Consider the following 25570-nt stretch of genomic DNA (forward strand, 5'->3'; position numbering starts at 1 on the left):
AAGTTGCAAGTCTGATTTGATATATGAAGCAAATATATATTTTTTTTTAATATTTAAACAACATATTATTTTTTGTTTTTGCGTATGCTAAAAAAGAAGAACAAAAACAATTCCAAAAGACTTTGTTTTCAAAAAAGAATAAAATAAATTTTGCATGTTAAAGTTTTAAATGTTAAATTATGTGGAAAAGCAAAGAATAAGAAACAAAATGTAACTAATTATTATTATTTTTAAATTTATTAAACTATTATTATAACTATGTTTGATTATGCTTATAAATTATGTTTATTATTATTATTCGTACTGTTAGTAGTTGCTATGTGTAGTTTTAGTTTTAGTTTATCTAACAATTAAATACCGATTATGACAAAATATATTATCTTCTCTACTATGTGTATACTATATATGTCTATATATGTTTTAAATGTCTGCTTGAACCTAATGCATAATTTATGAAAGAAAGAACGAAAGATCAGCAGAGTAAGCGCAGCTAAAGCAACCGAAAGTTTTCTCACTGAAACTAAACTATATTGCATTTGTATAACCCACACACACACAGAAATTTGCTGTACCCATATTTATAACAATAATATATTTATTAAAAACTGTATTGAATTTTGAAAAAGACGAATTTCGCACACAAAACAAAAATACACAAGCAACAAAAACACTCAAGACCAGAAACTTTTAAAAGGCTTACAATAAACAAGACAAACTATTAAATATTGATTAAATGTGTTAGACAAAAAAACAATCTCAGAGATTGCATATATATCTACAATATATATATATCCTCATAATTATTTACAAAAAGTATATACAACATATATTTACACAATTTTTAAATGTACAAGAGTTTTTCTTTTTTTTTTGTGGCTTTTTGTGGCCAAAAATATCTCACATAAGCAAATAAATTGCGCTGAATATAATTGTTATACATAAATAGTTGAATATAAATGTATTTTTGATGTCCCTATTGCTGCAACTGAAACTGAAACAACATTTTTCAAGTACCTAAACCTAAAAATATGTAAAACAAAAACACTAAATGCAAAGCATATCAAGTACAATTTTGAAAATGCTACAAAATGAGTTGCAAATCAATGATTTTTATTAAGTTGTTACAACTATCCGCAAAGATTTACAAAACATATATTTAAATTAAACAAATTGTTGTATGGTTTAGTTTCTAATCGTTTCGGTTATTCCAAAATGTTAACTTTCAATAATTTGCACAAATTAACTTGCTTATTTTAAATACAAATTTCAATTGCAACTCAATAAGAGCGAGATAGCTAGAGAGAGAGCTATGCGCGCTCTCTTTCTGCAAACAGAACAACAATTTACAATATTAAACTCATTGCTTGTCCTTTATTGATGTGCAAATAAAAATATACATAAACATTGAAAAATATATATACATATATATAAACAAAAGCTTTATTGTTCTAATACATTATTATTAAACTTTAACAAAACTGCAGAGATACGAGCACAGCTAGCATCGTGGGATCTACGCAACCAAATGGAGTCCAAAAGTCTGATCAAAGCAGGCAACTCCAACTGCCGGATATCAACAAATACTACATTGAGTGAGGCCACCTCATCTGTCAGTCGCCACTCAGCTGCTGCTTGAGGTCCAGCAGCTCTGCTGGCTCAAAGTGCGCCGACTGCAACTGCTCGTCGCTTATATCCCGCAGCACCAGCTGCAGTTCCTCTACACTGGCAAACGTGTCCGTATAGCTATCGCCCAGCGCATCGAAGCTGTGTTTAAACTGCGCCTGCAACGCTTCCGTAGCTGCCAGCACATCTCTGGGACGCAGCTCCAGCTGCTGCTGCTCACAGATGCGCAGCAGCCAATCCATGCGCAGCACATCATTCAAACGTGGCGTCTGCTTCATTAAACGCTCCACCAGAAAAACCATGTCGCCGGCAATGCAAATGCATTTGGCATCATTGGGCAAAGGATTCTGCACAATTTGCGCGCCATGCTCGGCGGCCAGCGTCTGCAGCTGCTGCTTGCTATGCGCACGTGAGCCGCTCAAGATGCAAACACTGAAGCCCTCCAGCAGCTGCGAGCTGCTGCCGACAGTCTGCGCATCAAAGCGCTTCTCATAGGCTGCCAGTCCAAGGCGAGCACGTTGCGCCAAACTGGGCCTCAGTCGCTTGCGCTCCACGGTGAAGTCATCGCTTTGGACGGCACGCTTGTTCAGCTTTTTAATGCCCGCTCGACCCTGCAACGAAGCAACTGTTAGTATTGCATTTATTTGTATGCTGGATATTCAAGATTCACCTGACACAGCTGCGTATATTCCGCCAGCGTCATGCACTCATCCCACACCTTATCGTCGCGCATGAGTTGTGTGCGCGGAAAGTGCAAGGACTTGGGCGTAAAGAACGCGCTATATGGCGCCAGATCCGCTGCTTTAACCTGCAATATAATGGAATCGCTTGGCTTGATCCAGACATCGGGACAGCCTTCCTTTTCGTTGGGCTTATAGTGATACCAAAGCGGCGGCGGCTCGCGGCTAGCCTCATGCCAATGTGGCGCCAGCTCATGATGCAGCACGCTGCGTTGACGCGTATTATTGGCCACACAGCCAATGCTAAAGACCTCGGCCCGATTGGCATCGCTGCCAGGCTTGAGCACGCCCAGCAGAAAGGATTCAATGAAGGTGCGTTTGCGGTTGTAAAAGCCGCCAATGATGAGCACATCGAATTCCGTAATCAAGCCTTCAATATACTGCATGGAAGAGAGCAAGAATTAATTAATGAAAAGCCATCTCACTGCTGCTGCGACCTACATCTGCTTTATCCTTGTACCAGCCGCCGCCAATGCGCACACCTGGACTGTATACAGAATTTTGTTTCTTCAGCACAATGCCCTCCGCATTGGAGTCGAGCATTTGTTGAAACACCTCATTGAACTGCTGCACTGATCCAATCTTACGACTCTTCATAACTTGCAGCACGCCCGTCTGCTCCTTAAGCAGCTCCTGCAGCTTATAGCTACGCTGCGCATACGTCATATCCAACAAGCTCTGGCCATTCAGATACAGCAAGTCATAGACAACATAACATGGACGCCAGCTGCGCTCTGGCTTCAGATGCTTGACATCCGTATTCTCGCCTTTGTCACGGTAGCGCAGCTGCTGTGTATCCCACACCATCATTTCGCCATCCAGTATAATCGACTCCATGCCCATGGGCAGCAGCCCACGCAGCTGCGGCGTCAATGTGCCGGCCTCAAAGCTAGCTCCGAAGCTTCTTGTATAATCAGCGCCATTGCGTGATATATATTTGAAGCGCTCACGTGCATAGTGCAGCTGAAAGCGCTCGCCATCCATTTTGGTTTCCACATAGAGCACGTCGGACTGCATGAGCTCCTCGATTTTGCCAGGAAAACGTTCACACAACATCGGACGTATCAGCTGAAAAGGTTCTATAAACGAATTCAGATTCACACTCTCATTTGATGTGCTGTCCACCGAAAGTTTATTGTCTGCCAGCAGCTTGCAGACGCGCGACAAGTCCGTGCAGCGTTGATACATGTCTTTGGCCAAAGGATGCAGCAGCGCAAAGATGCGTTGCTCACCTATGCCCAAGGACATGGCCTTGAGCAAAATGCGTATGAGCCACTTTTGTTCCTTGGCCGAGGCGAGCTCGGTAAAGCGCACAAGCTCACGTTTCTTAACTTCACTATCCTCATTGGCTATGGTGTCCAGCATTTCGTGCAGCTGTTGCAAGGTCAGATTACTTGCCGCATTGTGGCAGCGTGGCAACAACACAGCATGCACCACATCTGCATAATCCCGTTGTGCTGTCCAAGCGCGATGCTTCAGACGTATAGCATCATCAGCTGTAAGACATCAAAATGAGTTTAAAGCTTATGCAGTTAGTTTAGCTTACAATCTGCTGCCAGCTGCAGCACGCTGGTGTAGATTCTGCCCAGATTTGTTATTTGTAGTCCATAGTTGTCTCTAGCGGTATCAGCGCCCGGTATTAACAAACGCAGCACGGCATAAAAGCTGCTGTTGCCCTCCTCCGGATCATTTTCCGTTAGGCCGGCGCTTTGGCGAAACGCCAGGCGATGCTTGCAAAAGGATTCATAGTAACGCTTTAGCACTATTTCCTTGCGCTGTGTATTACGCGCCGCTTTAACTTTCTCCATCATTTCGCATATATCGCGAAATTTAATTGTACTTGCTATATCCATTTTTTGTTTTGCTTAAAGTTTTGTTTATTTCGTCAGTCATACCCTCTAAATTTGTGCAACACTGTAATTGTCGTTTTTACTCAGCTTTACAGCACTGTTTGCACACATTTATGCCGTTACTGCACACTGTCGTGACAGCGGAAGAAAAATATATTCACTACTCAATTACAAGTAAAATTGAAGTTTACTAATATTAATTCAAATTGTACATAAATAAAATCAACACAATATGCTGTACTTAGAGGACTACCTAGAGAGTAAGTAAATCCAGCTGGTGTAGTCAGAAATTTACATTTTCTATTTGGTTGCAGTGATTGAGCATCTGCCGCAGGAGTTGCGCGACCGCTTCACAGAGATGCGCGAACTGGATTTGGCTGTGCAAAGTGAGTGGTCCAAGGACGCTGTTAAAATAATTTCCCCCCTACTCCCTCTTAACGTACCCATCTGCTATTTATATTGTTTATTTTGCTTCTAGACAACATGGACTCGCTGGATAAGAAATCGCGGCTGTTTTTTCAGCAGTGCAAGCGCGGTGAGCTGCAGCACGAGTCCATGGACACTGAGTTCCATTGCCTGCGGCGTGAGTATTACAAGGTAATGGAGGATGCGGATGAAAAAGTGGCCATAGCAACGCAAATACACGAGCTGGTTGAGCGTTATTTGCGACGTCTTGATAGCGAACTCTTCAAGTTTAAGTGCGAACTGGAGGCGGATAACAATGGCATAACAGAAATTTTAGAGAAACGCTCGCTGGAGCTTGACGGCAACAACTCCACAGCCGCAACCGCTCTGCTGCTAAGCATTAACCAAAAGGAGCGTTACTATAATAGCGTTAGCAACAGCAGCAGCCTCATTAACAGCGCTGCTGGCATCATTAGCAGCAGCAGCAGCGGCAGCAACAGTCTGCTGGGCAGCAACAACAGCAGCAATGCTGTTCACCATCATCATCACCACCACCACCATCACCACCAACAGCAGCACCAACACCAGCGTCAACGCAAGCTGGAGAAGCGTCGTGAAACTATTTGCACTGTGCCCGTGCAGGAGAAGCGCCCCAATCTTAATCAATCACTGCCTGTTGTTACCAACAGCACCGCCACTAGCAACTTGCTTCCTGTCAATCCCACTCATCTGAGCATCAGCAGCCATAGTCATGTCACGCTGCCGACAGTGCAAGTAACCAGTGCCACTGTTACTGGCACTGTGGTGCGGCAGCTGGGCACGAACTTGAGCGTGCTTGCTACCAACAGCGGCAGCAGCAACACTAACAGCAACACCAATGTGACTGCTGTTGCTGTTGCTGCTGCCGCTCCCCACGTTAGCGTCAACGCTAGTCCCAATCCCGGCCCCACCACTGTTACTTATAATCTACAGCAGCTGGGCAGCGGCACATCTGCGTCCAGTGCCATTGCTGCTGCTGCCAGTCAGGCTATTGTCGCTACGCAGCAAATGCCGCAAGGTCGACGCACGGCCAGCTTGAAGGCCAGCTATGAAGCTATACATGGCGCATCTGTTGCTGCTGCCACAGAATTTTGGCCTACAACAGCAACGCATACAGCTGGCAATCAGTTGTCCACCACTACCTTGCCTACGCACAGCTCTCATCATCATCATCATGTGCAGCAGACGCATCACAGCACACCACAGCATCAACACCAGCAACAACAGCAGCAGCAGCACCAGACACAGCATCATCAACAACAGCAGCAGCAGCAGCACCAGACACAGCAGCAGCAGCAGCATCATCAACAACATCATCCACAACAGCAACAACAACAACATCAGCATCACCATCATGCGCATCACCAAGAGAAGAAGCATAAAAAGTAAGTAGAGCTATGGATTACTTATATGACAACACAACCAACTCTCTCTTTCTCTCTCTGTCTTTCTCTCTCTGTCTTTCTCTCTCCCCCAGAAAATTCACAACCAGCCTTAGCATGCCAGGCGGCATTGCTGTGCACACAATTAACATCGCTTCTTCTGCAAATTCCGTTGCTTCCTCTACCTCCAGCATGAGCATTGACTCTGTGGAACTCTTGACCACGGCACCCACACACACTTCGCTGCAGCAACAGCACAGCAGCCCACACATCAGTCATCACACTCCGCTGGCATTGAATCCCACCACCGTGCAGCTGGCCACCAATGCTGGATCGACTTTGGCGACAGCCGTAACCGTGCCTCATGTGAGCAATGTGAGCGCCGTAGCTGCTGCCATTGGTTTGCCCGCTTCGGCATTGGCACCCGGAACTACTCTCGCGATTGGCGAGAATGGTTTAGTCGTGGAGCAACCTAACGAAGCTGAATGGTCATATGATCCGAATGAACCACGCTATTGCACTTGTAATCAGGTCTCCTATGGCGACATGGTTGCCTGCGATAATGATGCATGTCCTTTCGAGTGGTTCCACTACCCTTGTGTGGGTATAACGCAGCCACCGAAAGGCAAATGGTACTGCCCCAAGTGCACCTCGATGCGGCGACGGGGCAATCGGAAAAACTGACTCATGTCATTCCGCTTTACATAAGCGACATTATACTTGTATATAAACATTTACCAATATTAAATTAATCAATTACATTTCAATCTTCAAGCTGTTATTATCGATCGATAATACGAGGCTTGTACAAATACTATTGCGCAATTCGTATATCTTAAAAAAAATGTTTAAATATATATTACGAATATCTTTTGTATCCATATCTTTGTTTCAAAATAGTCACTCTCAAATGTAATTCACTTTTGCAGGCGTTTCTTCCAATCCCGCCTAAAATTCGAAATCAGCGATAGTTGTTAAACATACCTCGTATTCTGTTGTTTTCCAACACGGTAAATATATGCAAGTGCATCAGTTTAATTGCGCAGTTAATAAAAACATTACGCATATTCCCCTTCCTACACGAATTCTAATTAAAATTAGTGATGTTGAAGTTTAAAACTTGACTCTTAATATTTATTAAAATATTGATTTATTCGTGGCACATTTAAAGGGGTTGCAGTTGCGAGTGTTAAAATCACATGCACAAAAGCTGATAGAAATTGCTATAATAGTTTATATGTAAGTAAATAAGTATGTAAAGAAATGTAATCAATATTTTCGGATTGGTCGTATCCATATATAAAAGTATAGAGCGTAAATAATGCCTTTATGGCATTATAGAACATATTCAAACATTTTAAAAATGCCTAAACTTAGCTATAAAACGGCTAAGAACACAGCACTGCTGCACTTGCACTACTAAAGACGTTTCGCAGAACTGGCTGGCTGGCTTTGTGTGAAAACAAACAAGAAAAGTAAAAATTGTTGTTAAAATTCAGAGCTTGCAGCATTAATTGCGATAACTGCAAAACTACGCATTACGTATTACAACAGTGACAAATAACGGCTTCAAAATTGGCAAAATACGGAAAAATAAGAAAATGAGCTTTAAAGAGAATTGCGAGGCCGTCTCCAAAGAGGAATGGCAGCAGAAACTGGATATGTTCCCGTTCAAGCAATCGGACATGAATCGTCTGGTTATGAACTATCTAGTGACGGGTAAGCTGACCACACTATAATTAAAAAATATATTTAACAAGCTCATTGTTTTCGCCAGAGGGCTTTAAGGAAGCTGCGGAAAAATTCAAGCTTGAGGCGGACCTCGAACCCAACGTTGAGCTAAGTAGCCTGGATGATCGCATATTAATACGCGAGGCTGTGCAGGATGGACGCATTGAGGAGGCTACTCAGCTCGTGAATCAGCTGCATCCAACTTTGCTGAACAGCGAGCGTTATTTGTACTTCCATTTGCAGCAGCTGCAGCTCATCGAGCTTATACGCGCCGGCAAGGTTAAGGAGGCGTTGAACTTTGCGCAAAACAAGCTCTCTGAATCTGGCGACGAGGCCATATATGAGCTGGAGCGCACGCTGGCTTTGCTCGCTTTTGAGAAGCCACAGGAAAGTCCATTTGCTGATCTGCTGGAGCAATCCTATAGACAAAAGATTGCCAGCGAACTAAACGCGGCTATACTGCGTTGTGAGCATAACGAGGAGTCCACACCCAAGATCATGTATCTGCTTAAGCTTATACTTTGGGGACAATCGAAGCTTGAAAATCGCTCGATTAGTTATCCCAAAATTAAGGATATGGAAACGGCACAGCTGGAGCATAAGCAGTAAACAGCAGTAAAAATAATATTTTCGGTATGCTATATATATATATTTATATTTTATAATCGTATGCATTAAGAGCTTATGTTGCAATCTGTAAACTGAATTAAAACTTATTCCCAACAGACGATAATTACGTTCATGTTCAGCCGTTCAAATTGAACTTATGTTAAACGAAATGACACATGTAATAGCATAATTTATTTATTTAATAATTGTATGAATTGATTATGTCGCAATTTGAAACGTGAACCAAAACTTATTTACGATAAGCACTTAATTTTAAGCTGATCCCCTCTCACCAGCCAAAAAACAAATCCATGGCCTTGTTCACCAGACCCGTGCTCTTCTGAGGCACATTGCTGGCGGGCGCGACATGCGCCCCCTGTTGCGCCATATTATACGATTTCTGAGACATGCCACGCACCTTGGACATCGATATAGACTCGGGTACCTCTTGGTTTTGCTTGACATTCTCCTTATCCAGAATGGCTTCATCGGTGCAGCGTGTGACGCCTACCATGACATTACCCGCAATAATCTTGAGGTTGTAGTTCAAAGCCTTGTCACTCTCGATGCGCGAGGCAAAGCGCACATGCATCCAGTTGCCATTCTGTGGAGCATGTAACACATCCACAATGCTGCCACACATTGTGAAATGCTGCAAGATCATGGAACTGGCGCCGGGAGCAAAGCCAAAGACGGTGACCCAGAAGTCGCTGCCACGCGCAGCTGGTGGAACTGGTGACCTGGGCGAGCAGAGTCCACGCATGGAAGCATTGGGTGCAAACGAGGCATTGGGTGCGAACGAGGCATGGGGCCCAAAGGAGTCATTGACAGGCTGTACGCTTTGATTGAGACTATAATTGGAATTGTTCAGCTGCAGCAAATTGAGAGGCGTTTGGCGTTGTGGCGTTACACAGTGTTGCTCATTACGCAGAGATTCAAATAATCCTTGCGTGGGAGGTCCTGCTTGATGGCTTGTATTGGCTGCACCACTGCCGCCGTTGCCGCCGCCGCCACCCGTTGCAAAGAGTGTGCGTGTGCCCAACGCTGAGCGATTCATCTGGCTTTGCTGTTGCTGCTGCGCATCTCTATAGCTTGCCTCTTGAGGCGTATTAGTGTGGTTGTTGTTGGGTGAGGTAGCTGCATTGCGATATAGGTATTACTATTGTTTGAGCAATTTATTATTATGTACTTACCAAAGCTAACATTATAGCGCCCCGGCTTGGGCGACAGCGTATTATTATGTGATGTCATTGCCTGAGGATCGCCCATGAGAAAAGGCGGCAAATATTGGCTTTGATTGTTGCCAGGACTGCTTACAGGACTGCCTAAAGTCATGGGCTCCATTGTGACGCAGATTATTTAGAACTTAAGAATTGTACAATAGTCTGCAATTGATCAAAACTGCAAAATTTACGTTAATTTAAAACAAAAACGAAAAATGTGACCGCAACACAAGCTACAACAAATCAACAATACATAAATGCGATTTATCGTCGCGAGACGGTATCGCTAATCGTAATCGTTTTCTGTATGTCTTACGTTTGAGGTGAACTCATACAACTCGAGGCAAACATTTGAGCTGAACTCATACCGTTGAGTCGAACCTCGAACACTTTTTGAGGAAAAAAGTTGGCAGCACTGAGTTGGTCACTATTATTTGTTGCGCGCGGACGTGTTTCGGTTGTTGCCCGTTTGCGTTTTTTCTTTTATTTTTTTTTATTAATTCAACGCATTGTACATATATATACCAACGCGTTTCGTCTAAAAGTTAATAATACAACTTGTGCTTGTGTGAGTGTGTGTGCAACTGCAAAACAATAACTAACAATTGTTACTGTCCCGCCATAACAACAACAACGACGACAATAACAACGCTATACACCAACACAAATACAGCTACAACAACAAATAATACCGAGATCCTGCAGCCATGTGGAGTCCAACACATTGCAGCGTAACGGGTAAGTGCCGTTGCATAAAAAAATAAAACACCCTTATAGAAAAAAAAAACAAAACAGGTTTTGCTTGCATACAAAGGTGATGATCATGAGCAACAAATGCTTTTAATTGTTATAAATAATAAGCTCATGCAAAGAGGCTCTTATACAAAGCACAACATTTGTTTGCGCTGGTGAAAACACCTTAAATTATTTAACAAACAAAAAAAATTTCACTTTTAGCTGTTTGACAACAGCTCGCTGACGAATCTGACGCCAACGGCGACGTTGACGCAGCTGCTACTGCTGCTGCCTCTGCTGCCTGCCTGCAAGTTTTTCTCAATTTTCTCTTTTTGTATTTAGTCATGCCACAGGCTTTATCAGTGATTTGTTTTGATAAGATTATAAAGCAGGCATTTTGACATTTTCATTGCAAACTTTGCTTTGCTTACTCATGCACACACACACATACATACATACAGATAGACAGACGTATATTTTTGCAAGGCTTGTTTTAGTTTATTGATTTGTGCCGCGTGGCGCGAAATTCTTATTCGATTTATATTTTGTTGTCTGTTTCTGCTGCTGCTTATTCTCTGGTTATTCTGCTTCTACATTTTATTTACGTTCTGTTGCTTGAATGTCAATGAGAAAGCACAACGTTCAAAACAATTTTCGTGACAAAAGCGCAAAACTCAATTATCTGTGTGTTCTTGCTCTCGCTATCTCGCTTGCACTTGCACTTGTGCCTTGTCTTGTTGCTTAATTATGAAAACAAATTTGCAAATTGTTTATTATTTTTTGCATACACACATACACCTGTATGTGCATACATTACATGCTTGCCAAATGACTCACAATGAAATAAGAATTTGTTAAGCTTATAAAAATGATAAAACTGCTGCTTCTTCATCAGTTTATGTCTTTAACAAGAGCTGATAGATAAGTATGTATGTGTGTGTGTATCAGTCAGCTTGTTGTCATTATCATCAACTCGTAGTTTGCTTAAGCGTTTGTTTATCCTTTTACCGTCTGTCTTGCTACCTTGAACTTGAAGAGAGAGAGAGAGAGAGAGAGCATTGGCACGCGCTCTTACTATCTCTTTTGCTTATTTTCGGCACAGGCTGCTTTATGCTAACAATGCTGAGCTTTCATTTGCGTAAACAGTTAAAGCGTTACACTGAAAGAAACTAACTTGCATAAATGCAGAAGAAAATTCAATTTGAGTAACTAAAACAAATGTTACAAACAAATTTGCCAACATAAAATTCAAGTAAAATATAAATATAACATTGAATAACATTAGCTGCCTGTAATCTAATAAAGCAGTATTATTTATAATTTAATTAGATGCTATAAAACAATTGAGCAGAGCAGAGCAGAGTGTGACGTCAATTAAAAAACAAATCTAAAGCCACACACGCATACTTATTTTTTTAAAGTGTGTATTATTATTAAAAATATAACTGATATCTGTTTCTATAACACTTGATTCGTCTGTTTTTATTTGTCATTGCTTTTGTGTCAATATTTGAGCTTTAGATGAGCGCACGCTTCGTATGCGTGTGTGTGTGTGTGTGTATAGCTCACAAAGCTTAACAACAGCTGTTTTTTTTTTAATGTTAATTGCGCAGGTAACTCTTAGTGCAAAGCTAATTAAAAAAAAAGTTAAATAAGTTTGCACTGGCTTTTGGTTCTAAACTATGCATTGGGCCTATAAGGAAGTACAATTTGCAATTGTATGTGCGTGTGTGTGTGCGTGTGCGTGTATTGTCTGTTCTCTTTTATTTTTATTTATTTATCTAGCTGCGCCTCACACGCACTTGGAATTTATATTTAATGGGAGCACTTGGGACTTAAGTAGTGCCCAGACACTCCCAAGTCATTGGCACTCCCTGTATTAGTTCATGCCCCCCTCTAGCCCCGCCCCTGCCACTGCCCCTAGCCTTTTAGCTATGCGTACTTTTCTGTTCGTAAGAGGGGGCCCGCTTTATTTTTAGCCATAAATTCTTGACGGCCAGTTTTGCGTTTGCGTGCAGGGAGTTTATAAACAACAACAACAACAGCAGCATTAACAAATTGCACAACTGTGTGCCGCTGACTTAACGAGGCTAAAATACAAGACAGAGACCGCAAGTAGCAAAAACAACAAAAACATTAAACAAACCAATCATGCGAACTAAGCAAACAAACCAAACATACTTTAAACATATGTACATATTTATTTATGTGTGTGCATGTGTGTGTGTGCAACAACTATTTTCATTTAAAACAATTTTTTTTTGTTATTAAATCTTTGCGCAAGCTGCTTTTTAAATTAGTTTGCTTTGAAGTTGTGCAGACGCGTTTTAAAAAAAAATTAAAATATTTTCGATTTTGCGCAGAATTCTTTTTGTTAAAGCAAAGCAAACAAGCGCTAAAGTATAAAATATAATAAAATATATAAAAGTGCTAAAGCAACAACAATTGGTTTTGCCTTAAGTCATTTATTTATTTTTTTTTTGAGCTTGTTAGTAAGCGTGCAAATATTTCAGTTGCTTTGCAGCTAACATGTTTCTATTATTGTTGTTAATGTTGTTGGCTTGATTGCATGATAAGCAAACGTGCGCAGACCGATAAGGCGAGTGTGCATATGTATGTGTGTGTGTGTGTGCCTATGCTTAGAGCATACTAAACTTAACTATCATAAAATTAAATTATATTTGTTTAAATACAACGCAGCAGCAGCAAATACAATAATAAGAAGAAAAAAATATGAAGAGCTTGGAATGAAATCAGTTTGATTGTATTAAAGTATATAATTAATAAATATATGAAACAAATAGCATTTAAATAATATAAAAAATACACACACATACAAATATACTTAGCATAACTTATGTTAACTTTATTGTTTGCATTGCTATGATTGGCTGTAAACCGTTTTGAACTGCACAGAGAGCCATGGCCCGTCTTACTTTTGCCCACCACCCATGCCCCCACTCCATCTGCCCCTACCCCTGCCCGCTGTGTGTCCGTTCGTCCCAAATGAATGCATTTATGCGAAACAGTTACGATTCATTGCCCCCGACCCAGTTAAAGCGCGCGGCGGCAACTCCAATTCCAATTGGAATTCTCCAGCTGCTGCTGCTGCTGCCGCTTATTGCAACAAGCCAACAGACCAGACGCACATGCAACGGGGCAACTTGCAACGTGCCACTTGCCACAATGTTAAACAGGTCTCCAGTGAACTATTCTCAATTTCTCAGCGTTTCGCTAAGCTTGCAACACACACACACACACACACACACACATTGATTTCCAGTTGCAGCAATATTATGTTATGTGGCCAGCAACTGTTGCATGTGGCAGCAGCAGCAACAATTTAATGATAGCTTACGCATATGTACATATGTCCATTACTTTGACCTTTGTGTGGCACATGCAACGTTTAATTGTTGCTATTTTTTTGCGACTTGCAACTTGTTGCATGCACATCTCAACATTTGTGCACGATCTACGGTTACAACAATTTGGTTTTTGTTTTAATTTGTAAATTACTGCATTTAATTGCAATAGTTATTAAATGTGCCCGAACTTAACGGTTTGCGTTTTCCACTTGAAGAGCGTAAGAGAGAGAGAGAGAGAGAGGGGGCAATAGCGTGCGCTTTGATTTGCTTTAAGCCAAAGAAAGAGATTAGCGCCCTTTGTATTTATTTAAATTTCTTTAAAGTGCAGCACTCAAGTCAAGCAGAAAACGCAGCTAACGGTTAACTGTAGCGAGAGTTTAAAAATATAAATATAAAGTAAGAGTAAAGTTAAAACAAAGGTTGAAAACTAATAGAAGTTAAGATTGCGATAAGAATAAAATTCGAAATGCAATAAAACTTAAATTTGAAAGTTGCAACAAAAAAATAAATAATTAAAATTAATTTAGCTAGCCAATAACAAAAGTATTCAATTAATTGCTCACTTTGTTGCTAAACAAATTACAAATATTTTTATTGCAAATTTCCATTTATATAGTTTGGTGACACTGTAGACTGCACACACACACATACATAGCTAGATATATAGACGTGAGTGAACATAAAGCTAGTGCCAATGCCAACGGAAACTGAAACAGAATCAAATTAAAAACAAAAAAAAAAAAACAATAAAAATAATAAAAAACGAATTTGATTTTTTTTGAATAGCATTTGAATTGTTGCGAGCGGCTTTTAAATAGTTGTTAGTTGAAATAAATAAATGCAGCGGCAGCGCTAGATCTTGTCCGCTCTCTTTCGCTCTCTCTTGCTCTTGCTCTTAATCAAGCTCATTAACATGCGTTTAAAGACTTGGCAGAGCATTGGCCTCTGCTCCCAAGCCCATCACTTAAACGTCATCATCATTATTACTCGTCTTCTTTGGCTTTAGTCAGTCGACTGCCTCTGCTGATTGTCAGTTGGTTACCCCCTCCCCCCCTGCCCCCTGGAGGCCGCTGCTTGCCCCTTTGTAGCCAAAAAAAAGTGGAACATGCGCTAAAGGTGCGTGCTGAGAATAAATTTATTTTTACAACAATACTTCTTCTCTCTCAGCTCAACAACAGTTGCTTATAAGCAAAGCAGTTACAAAGGTGTGTTGCTGCCCCCCTCCCCACCCGCCCCTTTAAAACGCCAAATAAGGTCACTCAAAAGTCACTTCAAAGTGCTGCAATTTCCTTATTGGTGGCTGATAATTGAATTTAAATAAACTGCAGCAATTGTTTAACACACTTAACATATAAATTCATAACTATTGCAGTAGCAACAACAAGCTGGCCATGATTTCATTGAAATGAATTAACCCCAAAGGTTGACCTCACCAATGAGAAAAAAACAGCAACAACAACAACTACAACTAAGGCCAAAATCAAATATACAAAAGAGCAACCAACAATAAAAACAACAACAACGAAAGTGGCAATTGTCAACGGCAGTTTGCATTGTTTTGTTTGTTGTTCTCTTGGCTTTGGTTATTGTTGTTTTTTTTTCTAGTTTCAGTTATGTGCAACTTTCTGACATTTAAACCAAAGACTCTTTATTTAAATAAATGCTACATTCTTCAACTTGTGGACTCTCTAAGCAAAAGTCATAGCAATTTATTTAAAAAAATTCCATTAGCATTGCTCTATTGCTGTTTGCTTTAACACTTTAACGCAGTTTTATGTTAACAGCTTTTATACAAAAATCTCTGCACTTTGTTTATTAACAAACAAGCAAAAGTACATACAACAAATAAATGTATTTGCTTATAAGTTTGTATGGCTGTCTTTTTGTTAATTGCTCAACTGCTTAAAGCTTAGCGAACTTTTTATTTAACATTTTTATAAGGCAGCTTATCGTAGCTAAATAAAAATACAAAAGCTTTAAAGTCATATCCGAAGCAATTGCTGATAAATAATACGGATGAATAAAGTTGAAGAATTTCTTAAAATTATTATTCATATCTATTAAAATATAAAAAATATTTCAAGCTAATCACAATTTCAGGGTAATGTAATTTTTTGCATTTTAGGTCCAATTGCTGATAACATGCAAATAAAAATACGCAAATAAAAAATATTTCTATGCATATAAAAAATAGTTAAAAGTAATCAGATTTAATTGAATTATTACAACTTGAAGCAACACAGTTTTAAATTAAATTCAATTCAATTTAATTCAATTCCAGTTACAACCAATTGCTTAACAGACAGAAGCTAAATAAATAGTTTGAGAAGCGCTTTTAATTAAAAATACATAAATAAGATTTTAAACTAAGCAGAATTAAATTAGATGCAAATTACAATTCGAATTCTAATTCGAGAGCGTATCTAAATACATATGTGGGATGTATATATAACACTGATGCATAAGCTGACTCAAAAATAAATATTTTTCGTGCTAATTTTTGTTTATTTAGTTGCCTCTATAAAATGCATAATTAAATCTAATGTATGACATATGTATGGACCTACTTAAGTACATATGTATGTGTGCACAGTTGTTTGCATGTGTGTGTGTTGTTTAAAATTTAAGCTTGACTCGTTTTCACTTTGCTGGATGACAATGCTTTGAAGCAGCGCCCACCCTCGCTTAAATGCAAACTGTCAAAGCTCTCACGCTCTCTTTTTTTTTGCACACTCTTAAGTGCTTGGATGTGTGTGCGTGTGTGTAGGTGTGTGTGCATACCTTAATTTAATGTAGGCATATTAAGTGCACAACTCATTGATGACGCCAGCGCAGCGCGTGAGAGCGAAACAGAGAGCGAGAGAGGTTAGCTTTCAATTACGTGTGCTAAATGATTAAAGTGCCGCTGCCGCTGCGCTGCTGCTGTTCTGCCCGCTCTCGCGCTGCCGCTGATCGAACTTTGTAAGCAAGTTGCGCACTCTGCTTTATGTGAAGAGAAGACAAAGACTATCTAAAGAACTGACCATAAAAGCGCACTAATATAACTGTTAACTGCTAGCTCGCTCTCGCTCTCTTTGTGTGACACCCACCTAAACTGTCGTTTGCTTTTGCGTGCTTTGCTTTTCAATGCGGCACTGTAAACTGTTATTGTTTTTTTTTTGTTTTTCTATATTTATGACAAGAGTGCGACATATTTTTTGGCTTATGTCCATTTCTATTTTGTAGCAGTCGTCGCTCGCTCTCTCAGTTAGAACAGGTTTATTTTTTGCTGTCAAGACATTTGCTTACATGGCTCCCCCTCTTCCAGCTATTTATCTATTGCGTTTTACTATTTGCCGTTGCGCTAGGCGGCTTTAACCTCAATTACATACATACCTTGGTACATTGGTGCAAAAACTTCTTCCCAAATTGGCTTAAGTTATGCCAAACAGAATAACAACAAATGTAAGCTAGAGCAAACAGCAGCAACAACAACAGCAAGAAGAAAAATGTTTATGTTAATGTGTTTAATAATTATGCGACGCGCCCACTGTGCACAAAACGGTTGTAAAGGGCAGCGCTGCTGGCGTCGCTGCTGGCTGCGAAAAAGAGAGTGGCGCAGCCCGCATGCAAGACTTGACCAAAAACAATAGCAAATGTTTACGAAAAAAAAAAAGAAAAAAAAAGTTTAGCATTGCTGCTTTTTCTTTCTTTTACGATTGAATGTAATATGAAAACGCTTTTCACTTTATGCTTTGCAATTTGCGCAATTTGCATGGCGCTTGCAAAATCATTTTTTGCATAAAATTTATAATTTGAGTAGCTTTCGTGCAAACGGAATAGAGACATGGATGAAATGAATTTTTAGAGTAACGAATCAATTGTTTGTTTTTATTTATGAGAGTTTAAATGTTTTGAATTGGTATTTTAATTGTTTAAATGAAGCGTCAAAGTGGCGTTTAAATGCGTATGAATCAATAAACAAATAACTGTATTTAATGTTGTAAGATTGATCAAAACACATGATAGCAAAAAAGTTTTCAAAACTTAAACATATATAAAGTGATTGTTAGTATGAATTAATGAATTAATTTTGAATCATTTGAATTGCTATTTTTTATGTAATATTATTCTAGTGTATGTTAATTCTTTATAATGATGTGCGCCTAATTTAATCAGCGTCTAAGCTGCTTTGAGTTTTTAATTTGTTGGCTTCACATAATTTACATCAAAACCTTAACCCTCTCATGCCCCATGCATATTGTATGTACACAAATTCCTGCTGTTTGCTGTTTGAATTCATGAATAATCAGCGTCGGGGGCTTGGGAATTGCTGTGGATGCTTCAATTGCTTATGCATCTATGTAACTGGACTGGAACCAAAAACAAAAACAAAATAAGAGAGATATAAAAATGTAAAAAATTCAAACATGACTTTACTTGACTTTAATCTCAATCTCTCCTCGAAACACAATGCTGCGACTTTCTGTGCTGAAGACGCGCCTCCTTTTAGCACCACCCTCCCCCCTACCCCCCGCTCTTGAGTTTAAACCACATGCCAAAAGTAAAATTATTGCGGTTTTTCATATCAACCGGATGCGCTGGCTCTGGCTCTGGCGCTGGCTTTGGCTCTAATTTTGGATTTGTATTTAATTTTAATTTTATTTAGTTTCTGCTGTTTTTTTGGCTTTGGTTATGCGAATTTGTCTCGAGGTCACTTGTCGAAGCGACTCTCTCAAGTGAAACTTGCTGCGAATCTGTTGTGAGTCACCCAGAGAAGAGTCACGTCAAGCAATCAGATCCATGCGAATTTTTATGCATCAAGTTGACACAGTTTGTGGCAAATACATAAATACATACTTAACATGGTTATTTACATTGCGCGTTGACACAGCTGCCGGAAGCGACAGAGGAGCGGGAGCGGGAGAGGGGGGACAGTTCGAAATTAAAATATATTCTATTTTCGGCATGGAGCGCGTAGGGAATGCATGAACTTTGCTGAAGTAAAATGCTTGGAATTATTCAGAGATTTCTTTCAGTTAATGCAAAGCTATAAACAAATTTGTAATGCTTATTTATTGGTTTGTTATTTACTTAAACAATTCGAAAATCAAAACAAATTTAAACAGAACTTTAGAAATTATATGCTCTCATTATCTTGATAAATATTTATATAATATTTTTAAACTCATAATTAATTAATGTCGAAACTAAAAGAAAATAATTACACAAAATAATTAAATATATTAGCTTATATATTTCATATTAAATGTTTGCTTTATATGTTTGAGATAAACAAACATCAAAAAAAATGTATAAGAATTAAATACAAATATATTTAGTTTTATTATTGCTTATTATTTGGCTTTTGTATTTAATTCCTATTACTAATTAATCGTATATCGCTATTAATTTCTTTCTCTTTCTAACTTTTAGTGCAACGAGCGCGTGGCTTGCTGACCAAAGGTAAAAATGGCACCAACAATTGCTTCGTGACCATTGCCCTGGGCAAGGAGAAATACCAGACGTCCGTGAAAGAGAAATCCGAATCGAGCGTCAATTGGAATGAAGAGTGTGAACTGTAAGTCGCTGCTCAAAACAAATAATAAATAATCTTAATAAATTTTGATTTGTTTCTTTAGCAAAATTCCGGACCAGGGCAATCGCGCCGAGTTGACGCTCACCTGCCTGCATCGCAACAATCTGAGCATAGACGAGTTCCTAGGTCAGGTGGCATTGCCATTGAAAGATATGGATGTCTATGATCGCCCACGCGCCAAATGGTTCAAGCTCGAGAGCAAGCCGGGCAAGGAGAAGAAGAACAAGGAGCGCGGTGAGCTCGAGGTGCGCATTGCCTTTGTGGTCAAGTCGGGCTCTCTGACCGATCTGTCGAAAAAGGATAAGCACAAGTCTTCCATTGGCCAGCTGGCCAGCTCTGTGGGCGGCAGCCTGCTGTCCATTGGGCAGGGCGAGAAGCGCAAGAGCATCAAGAAGCTGGCGGGATCGCTCAGCTCGAAGCTGCACATACGCAGCAAGAAGAAGCATGCGGCTGGTGATGGTGATGACAGCGGCTCGTTCAGCGGCTCCTTTGCCAGCATTGGTACGCCCAATAGCTCGGCGGGTGGCCTGGGCGGCAGTGGCCGAAGGCGTGGCCAACGCGCTGGTGAAGCCGATCCGGGTGTCATTAGCGAGGACGAGGATGAGTTTGTATTCGATAATCTATCGCATAAGAGCTCGGGCAGCTCGCTGAACATACAACGCAGTGGTTTGCAGCCACCGCCGCTAGGTGGCGCCAACAACAACTTTACGCCACGCAATCCATCGCGCTGCTCAGCAATGGAACGGGAACTGGCAACGGCACATACGCCGCTCGAAAAATCATAGAAGAATGGATGAACTGAGCCCTGCTCTATCACAGATACTATAAAGGACTACTCTCAATCGAGAGACGTCACACACAGCTGCTAGCCTGATGCTTTGACAGGCTAATGAGATAAAGATTATAGATTGTGCGCAGCACCAAGCTCGCAGCCCATAGCAGCTACGCATGTCAGTATCTTGCAGCTCTGGACTGCGACGCCCATCAAAGCCAGCGTCGCGCATATTTCCTCACAACAGCGAGTTTAGCGCAAAACAAATGGAGTTGAAAGTGTCGAGCGCGAGAGCTAGGTTAGATCCGAAACAGAAAGACGCCTAGGGGCCGCATATTCCATGCATCAGTAGAGCCATAAACTGACCTCCACGAGGACGATACTGCCAAAATGCCAAAGTTGATGCATCCCGAGACAAATGGGAATCGTCGTAGTATTAGATAATAGCAATGAAGCCGAACGTAAGCTGCACACAGCAACAGCTGCCAGCTCAAGGCAGAAGACGTACAGTCGGAATCACGAACCTGTGAACGTGCGATCAGAAGCTGAGAGAACCCAAAAACGGCGGCTGCCGCTCAGAGCACTTAGCAACGTGCTGACGACGAGAACAAGAGCCCTGAGAAAAGAAAAAAGCCTAAGAAGTGAATAGTCAGCATCGCACGTCTAAGCGAGTAAGCCTCAGCCGATGCTGAAGTGCGAAACCGGGAAGCGCCCATAATAAGAGAGAGATAGCCACAGAGAACGACACGAGCGGATCTCGCTACTCTGCTCAAAGCGCCCGACAATATGGGAGGCTACGCCCGGACCCCCTGAGCCCGATATGTGACGTAAATATAGCGAATCGTGACAAAAGTCGCCAAGGTACTCAATTGCAGTCAGCGCTCACCACCACCTCTGCTACAGACACAATGTTAGGATGCCAGAAGCGTGAGGCGCTCCCGTACTGCCGCAGGCCACGCACACAGATAACATAAGCATCAGCTAGACTGTTCTCAACCTCGCAAACGCGACTGCAGTGAGCCGTACATATTGCCGAGGCATCGATTGGTCAATAGATCGTCTCGTCGAGGTAAACACTGCAAGCGCCTTGTGCGGGAGCTGTGACGTACATATTGTGTAAATAGAGACAGAACGAGCGAGTTGTGTCCAGATTGAGGATGTTGACGACAGCGCTGACTAGTATAACGAATGCCTGGATTCGGAGGCGCTAATGAGGAGGCGTTGTAATGTAATTAATTTCTTACGTTTTTTGTTTTTGCCGTTGACCACATATTTTTATTATATTTCTTGGCCAAATAAATAGTTTGTGGCAGCTCAGAACGATAGAGCCTTTATTGTTTGCAGAACCATATACTAAGAGTCGCGCAGATAGAGTGGGAAGGAATTTCAGTGCAGTTTTGGGCTGTTGCAGACTTTCCAAGTCGGGTACCTAACAGCAAGTGAACGCTGCGTTAGGGTTCTCCTAACGTGCTCAAGCGGACTGTGCTGGTGCGCACGCATCAACTCAACGAGGCCCCGCTGAGCCGCTGCTAGACAATAACTAGGTAAGCAACCAGAAGCAACATTCTGCCCTAATAAGGTTAGCCCAATGCCGCGTCCTCTTCTATATGGAATGGATATCGTTGTGCGATAGTTGGCCACCGACGCGGGGCAGCGTTGAGCGTCGTGAGAAACGTTTGGGCAAATTCAAATATGGCAATAAGCGAGGTGAGCTGTCTAACCCAACAAAGAACCAATGGCCAACCAAGGTACCGTTATCCGTTTAGCTAACAACAGACTGCCTCTCGTCTTGTCTCTGTCACTCTTCCTCTCTCACACTCTTTCTCTGTTGTGATTGGCTTTCTCCCCTTGCTGTGGCTCTGTGCGCATATACCTACTATCTTCAACCAAGTTTTCTCTCAGAAACTCCTCTCAACTCAGACTCTTATGGTGCCACCAAAAAATATTGCAACGAGCTGTGATGCGGCTTTGGGATGGCCCGTGAGCTAGTTGTCGGTGCTACTTTTTTGTTAGATAGTTGTAATGAGACGCTCTGGTCGCGTTTTCTTCTATTCTTACCATTTTTATATTCTGTGCTGTGTTTTAATTCCATTAGATGGGATTTTTTTGTAGACACTATTGGTATCAGACTATCTCTTCATGTTGTACATATTGCCATTTTCTAGCTTCAAGTTTTTCATGATGCTCTAGTTTATCTATTCTAATTTATAAAAAAATTCTTCACACAGTGTGAGATAGTTAACCAGATACGTCATACATTAAGTTATATAACAGTGAGCTAGTCACACACAAATGTGGTCACCAGGACTACTATATTTCAAACTTCTTCGATTTTATTTGAGTCGATGCCTTCTATTCGTATTTTGATTTTATGATCCTCGCACATGTGCTGACCTCCCTATTTTGTCAATATAAGTTTCGTTCGTTGTATCGAAGTTAATTCATGTTAATTATGAGGAATTACTAAATTATTATTTAATAAATTAAAATGTTCTCGATCCGGCTGAATCTATTTTACACTTCACTCAATTGTTGTGTGTTTTGTCGTGTGTTGTGTAGCTCAAATGGTTCGCAAACGCGTTTCAAACATTGTGTTAACATAGTTTACCAAAATCAAATGTGGTTTGGTGCTCTGCAGATGGCCAACTAAACACAGCTGCTATGGTTGAGTTGTGCGTAGTCAATCATAACAGTACTCGTTACGCAACTGCGCACCTGCGTGCGACACTCGCTCCAACGTGTGTCTTCTGTGTGTTCGCTCTTGCAGCTCTCTCTCGTCTGTCCTTCTCTCGTGCGGAAAACGAAACAATACTGACCTGAGCGTCAACCGGTTGGTTGCCCGGCGCCCAGGTACTTGCAACTGTGCCTGCTCATATGTCCCATTCACTTTTATTATCTGTGAGCCATGAGCAGACTGCGTATTTCTCGAGGTAGAGTTCGACTCGCGACAATTAGCTGCGCGCGATAATAAGAAAACGAGAATTATCCACGCCATTTGCAACTGGCCATCCGCACGATTTGAAGGTGAACAAATTACTGTCGGGTTGTCACATCGCCAGGGTGGTGTCTTGCCAACATCGGCTGTACTTCTACCAAGAAGCCGAGAGAAGGATGTAAGTGTTCAAAAGTTACGAAGAGTGCAGCGAAAAAAACCAAACGTCTGTTCAGGACGACCAAAAGTTTTGAGGAGATTTATAATTTCATTTATGTTTTTATGACCACTCTTGCACATGCAGACTGACGAGTTGACCTGCGCTCAGATAAGGGGACTAAATAATGTACAGTCTTGTCAGAATAATAGTAATTGAATGTTTTATTTTTTTGGTTAAAAGCATATGTTATTCAAAAGCACGGCACGACCTACCACGCTGAATACATCGGTTTTCTCGTCCGAATGCAGCCGAAATTAAAGCCGTGGGCGCGGTTGGTTACCTGAGCGTATGCGTTTTGCTTGTGTGTCTTCATTTATTGTGTCAACTTTTTTTGTTTTTGTTTTGCATTTGCCAACTACAACTGAAAATTAAAAAGATTGAATTTATGGTCTCTTTCTCCGCCAATCCCAATTAGTCATTGCTTCATATCTCCAATATTGTTGAGAATTTTTGCATTTTTTCTTTTTTTATGTGCTTAAGCTTTCTGAATTTTTCTTGCGGCAACAACTTTCTCTTCTATTTTGATTGCTTGAGTAACGCAGCCACCACGACGCATTTCTGCACAGCTGGCCAAAAAATATGAAGGCAAATCGCGTGAGGTAAGTTGGAAGTGGACTAACTCAACATTCTATTGTTGTTAACTCCTATTCCACTTTCAGGAGCTAATGCTCATAGCCAATGGCATGGAGAATGAGGCGCTGCTGCAGCGACAGCGCGTGAAGGAGCTGGAGGATTATTTGGATAATTTATTGCTGCGCGTAATGGAGACGCATCCAAAGATATTGCAGAATCCGTATTCGCGTACCACATCAGCCAAAAGGTGAGCACAAACTTCCAACTCCCACGCTGTCTGTCTGTCTCTCTGTCTGTCTCTCTCTCTCTCTCTCTCTCTCTGTTGCACTCACTTGCTCTTCACCTAAAGCTGCATGCGTTACAAAATTATTGTGTGTCCTTTATTAATGTTGTGTAGTTTGTATTGTAAATGAATTGATTGGGTTTTCATACATCCTTGCTTTGTATTGTGTATGTTTTTTTTTATGATTTTCCCTAACTTTTAACAAATATGCATTTTTCTTTATTTAGTTATAAAAACTACATCAATATGAATGACTTTTTAAAGTAAGTGCTAAGTGCCTGTGAATAAAACGTAAGCTTGATTCAAATGCGCATGTAGTTGCACGCACAACTTCTAACAACAACAACAACAACAGAACAACGCACCTGCCTTAAAGAAATTATATAAACAACAACAACAATACACCAACAATCAACAATCAACAACAGCCGCAGCAACAACTACAACAACAGTAAATTGCAGTGCACAGCAGTCCAATGCAAAAAAAGAAAAGCGTAAGAAAAAATTGTGTTTTGTTTTTCTTTCACTCCTCTCAGTCGTTTTCAATCATTGGTGTTTTTTTTAGCGCTACCCTTCTAAACTCTCTTTTATCACTTTCGCTCATTATGCTTGTTGTTGGTACTCTGCGTGCTCTCTTCTAATTACATAATATTAAATAAAACTATATATATATTAAACGTTTTAACCTTAACAACGTATATTATATTTAACTAATTGTTGCTTTTCTATTTATATTTACAGTGGTTAAAGTCGCGCGTCTACAGAGCAGCCAAAATTGATTTCTTTTGCAACGCAACTACATGGCATTGAACTCGCACAGCAGGCAGCTTTTTGTCACGCTGCCGCGTTCACTATTTGTAACATATACTACTACTACTACTACTGAAGTCGAACAGAGCGTGAGAAAGAGAGAGAGAGAGAGAGAGAGAGAGAGAGAGAGAGAGAGAATTGAGAACACCAAGTTGCCTTTGTCATTAGAGAAATTCAAGTGCTTTCTTATTGTATTTATTTTAGCATATAGTCTACTATATACATATATATATATAATATCTATCTATAACTGTAACAACTTTTAGTTTCTAAGCAATCAATTTTTTTTATGTCTTATTTTACGTAATCGACTTTTAAGCACCCCACTACTCCGTACCACAAAAACAAATTTCGTTTGCATCACGTTTATTATTTGTGTCGTGTTTTTTTTTTTTGTACTATATTTTGTTTGTAAACAATTTGCTAGACAATTTGTAAATGCTTTGTTTGAAATTATGCAAAAGTATTGTTTTTAACTTAATATTTTATTTGATTGATTGATATTTTTAACTGTGTGGCTACTTTTGAATAATTTATGTTTAAGTATGTACTCAAAGAAATAAACATTAATAATAAAATGCAATCAATACATGATCCATTCAAATAGTCTGGCAACATTGTGACCGCTGTAAGTAACAAAAGCTGTGCGCTATGACACACACAGCGTAATATTTGTAAACACTTTGAAGCTTTGTTA

The 25570-nt window shown here is 40.5% G+C and overlaps 5 protein-coding genes across 5 annotated transcripts; 3 read left to right on the top strand and 2 right to left on the bottom strand.

Annotated features, from left to right (window-relative positions):
• Positions 1-1443: 1443 nt before the first annotated feature.
• Positions 1444-4261, bottom strand: LOC108605653 (DNA ligase 4). Its single transcript, XM_017995439.1, has 4 exons — positions 3910-4261; positions 2805-3859; positions 2294-2743; positions 1444-2234 (listed from the first exon to the last, which is right to left on the bottom strand). The coding sequence occupies exons 1-4, from the start codon at positions 4214-4216 to the stop codon at positions 1611-1613; spliced, it is 2436 nt and encodes an 811-aa protein (XP_017850928.1). The 5' UTR covers positions 4217-4261; the 3' UTR covers positions 1444-1610.
• A 109-nt stretch (positions 4262-4370) lies between these two features.
• On the top strand, positions 4371-6857 carry LOC108605020 (inhibitor of growth protein 3). Its single transcript, XM_017994586.1, has 5 exons — positions 4371-4473; positions 4528-4599; positions 4692-5890; positions 5978-6042; positions 6135-6857. Exons 1-5 carry the CDS (start codon positions 4446-4448, stop codon positions 6721-6723), a joined length of 1953 nt encoding a protein of 650 aa, XP_017850075.1. The 5' UTR covers positions 4371-4445; the 3' UTR covers positions 6724-6857.
• Positions 6858-7457: 600 nt separating this feature from the next.
• LOC108605521 (glucose-induced degradation protein 8-A homolog) lies at positions 7458-8399 on the top strand. The gene is made up of 2 exons (XM_017995271.2): positions 7458-7758; positions 7817-8399. The coding sequence occupies exons 1-2, from the start codon at positions 7641-7643 to the stop codon at positions 8377-8379; spliced, it is 681 nt and encodes a 226-aa protein (XP_017850760.1). The 5' UTR covers positions 7458-7640; the 3' UTR covers positions 8380-8399.
• Positions 8400-8645: 246 nt separating this feature from the next.
• Positions 8646-9838, bottom strand: LOC108605520 (nucleoporin Nup35). The gene is made up of 2 exons (XM_017995270.1): positions 9573-9838; positions 8646-9516 (listed from the first exon to the last, which is right to left on the bottom strand). The coding sequence occupies exons 1-2, from the start codon at positions 9721-9723 to the stop codon at positions 8669-8671; spliced, it is 999 nt and encodes a 332-aa protein (XP_017850759.1). The 5' UTR covers positions 9724-9838; the 3' UTR covers positions 8646-8668.
• A 197-nt stretch (positions 9839-10035) lies between these two features.
• On the top strand, positions 10036-25193 carry LOC108607027 (rab11 family-interacting protein 2). The gene is given in 8 exon segments (XM_033294411.1): positions 10036-10340; positions 19121-19265; positions 19327-20006; positions 20009-20055; positions 23750-23806; positions 23867-24027; positions 24291-24557; positions 24805-25193. Coding segments are annotated over 7 exon segments (1161 nt in total). The 5' UTR covers positions 10036-10309; the 3' UTR covers positions 24331-24557; positions 24805-25193.
• Positions 25194-25570: the final 377 nt, after the last annotated feature.

Source organism: Drosophila busckii, chromosome X (genome assembly GCF_011750605.1).
Source record: "Drosophila busckii strain San Diego stock center, stock number 13000-0081.31 chromosome X, ASM1175060v1, whole genome shotgun sequence".
In the NCBI taxonomy this organism is placed as follows: Eukaryota; Metazoa; Arthropoda; class Insecta; order Diptera; family Drosophilidae; genus Drosophila; species Drosophila busckii.

What these genes read in the sequence shown, in the direction of transcription:
- LOC108605653 (XM_017995439.1), bottom strand. Translation starts at nt 4,216, where the DNA reads ATGGATATAGCAAGTACAATTAAATTTCGCGATATATGCGAAATGATG. An exon ending in GCTGCAGCTGGCAGCAGATT is followed by an intron (nt 3,860 to 3,909) that starts GTAAGCTAAACT and finishes GATGTCTTACAG; the next exon opens with CTGATGATGCTATACGTCTG. An exon ending in AATATACGCAGCTGTGTCAG is followed by an intron (nt 2,235 to 2,293) that starts GTGAATCTTGAA and finishes GCTTCGTTGCAG; the next exon opens with GGTCGAGCGGGCATTAAAAA.
- LOC108605520 (XM_017995270.1), bottom strand. Translation starts at nt 9,723, where the DNA reads ATGGAGCCCATGACTTTAGGCAGTCCTGTAAGCAGTCCTGGCAACAAT. An exon ending in GCGCTATAATGTTAGCTTTG is followed by an intron (nt 9,517 to 9,572) that starts GTAAGTACATAA and finishes ATCGCAATGCAG; the next exon opens with CTACCTCACCCAACAACAAC.
- LOC108605020 (XM_017994586.1), top strand. Translation starts at nt 4,446, where the DNA reads ATGCTGTACTTAGAGGACTACCTAGAGA. An exon ending in ACTGGATTTGGCTGTGCAAA is followed by an intron (nt 4,600 to 4,691) that starts GTGAGTGGTCCA and finishes TTTTGCTTCTAG; the next exon opens with ACAACATGGACTCGCTGGAT. An exon ending in ACCAGCAACAACAGCAGCAG is followed by an intron (nt 5,891 to 5,977) that starts CAGCACCAGACA and finishes CAACATCATCCA; the next exon opens with CAACAGCAACAACAACAACA.
- LOC108605521 (XM_017995271.2), top strand. Translation starts at nt 7,641, where the DNA reads ATGAGCTTTAAAGAGAATTGCGAGGCCGTCTCCAAAGAGGAATGGCAG. An exon ending in TATGAACTATCTAGTGACGG is followed by an intron (nt 7,759 to 7,816) that starts GTAAGCTGACCA and finishes TGTTTTCGCCAG; the next exon opens with AGGGCTTTAAGGAAGCTGCG.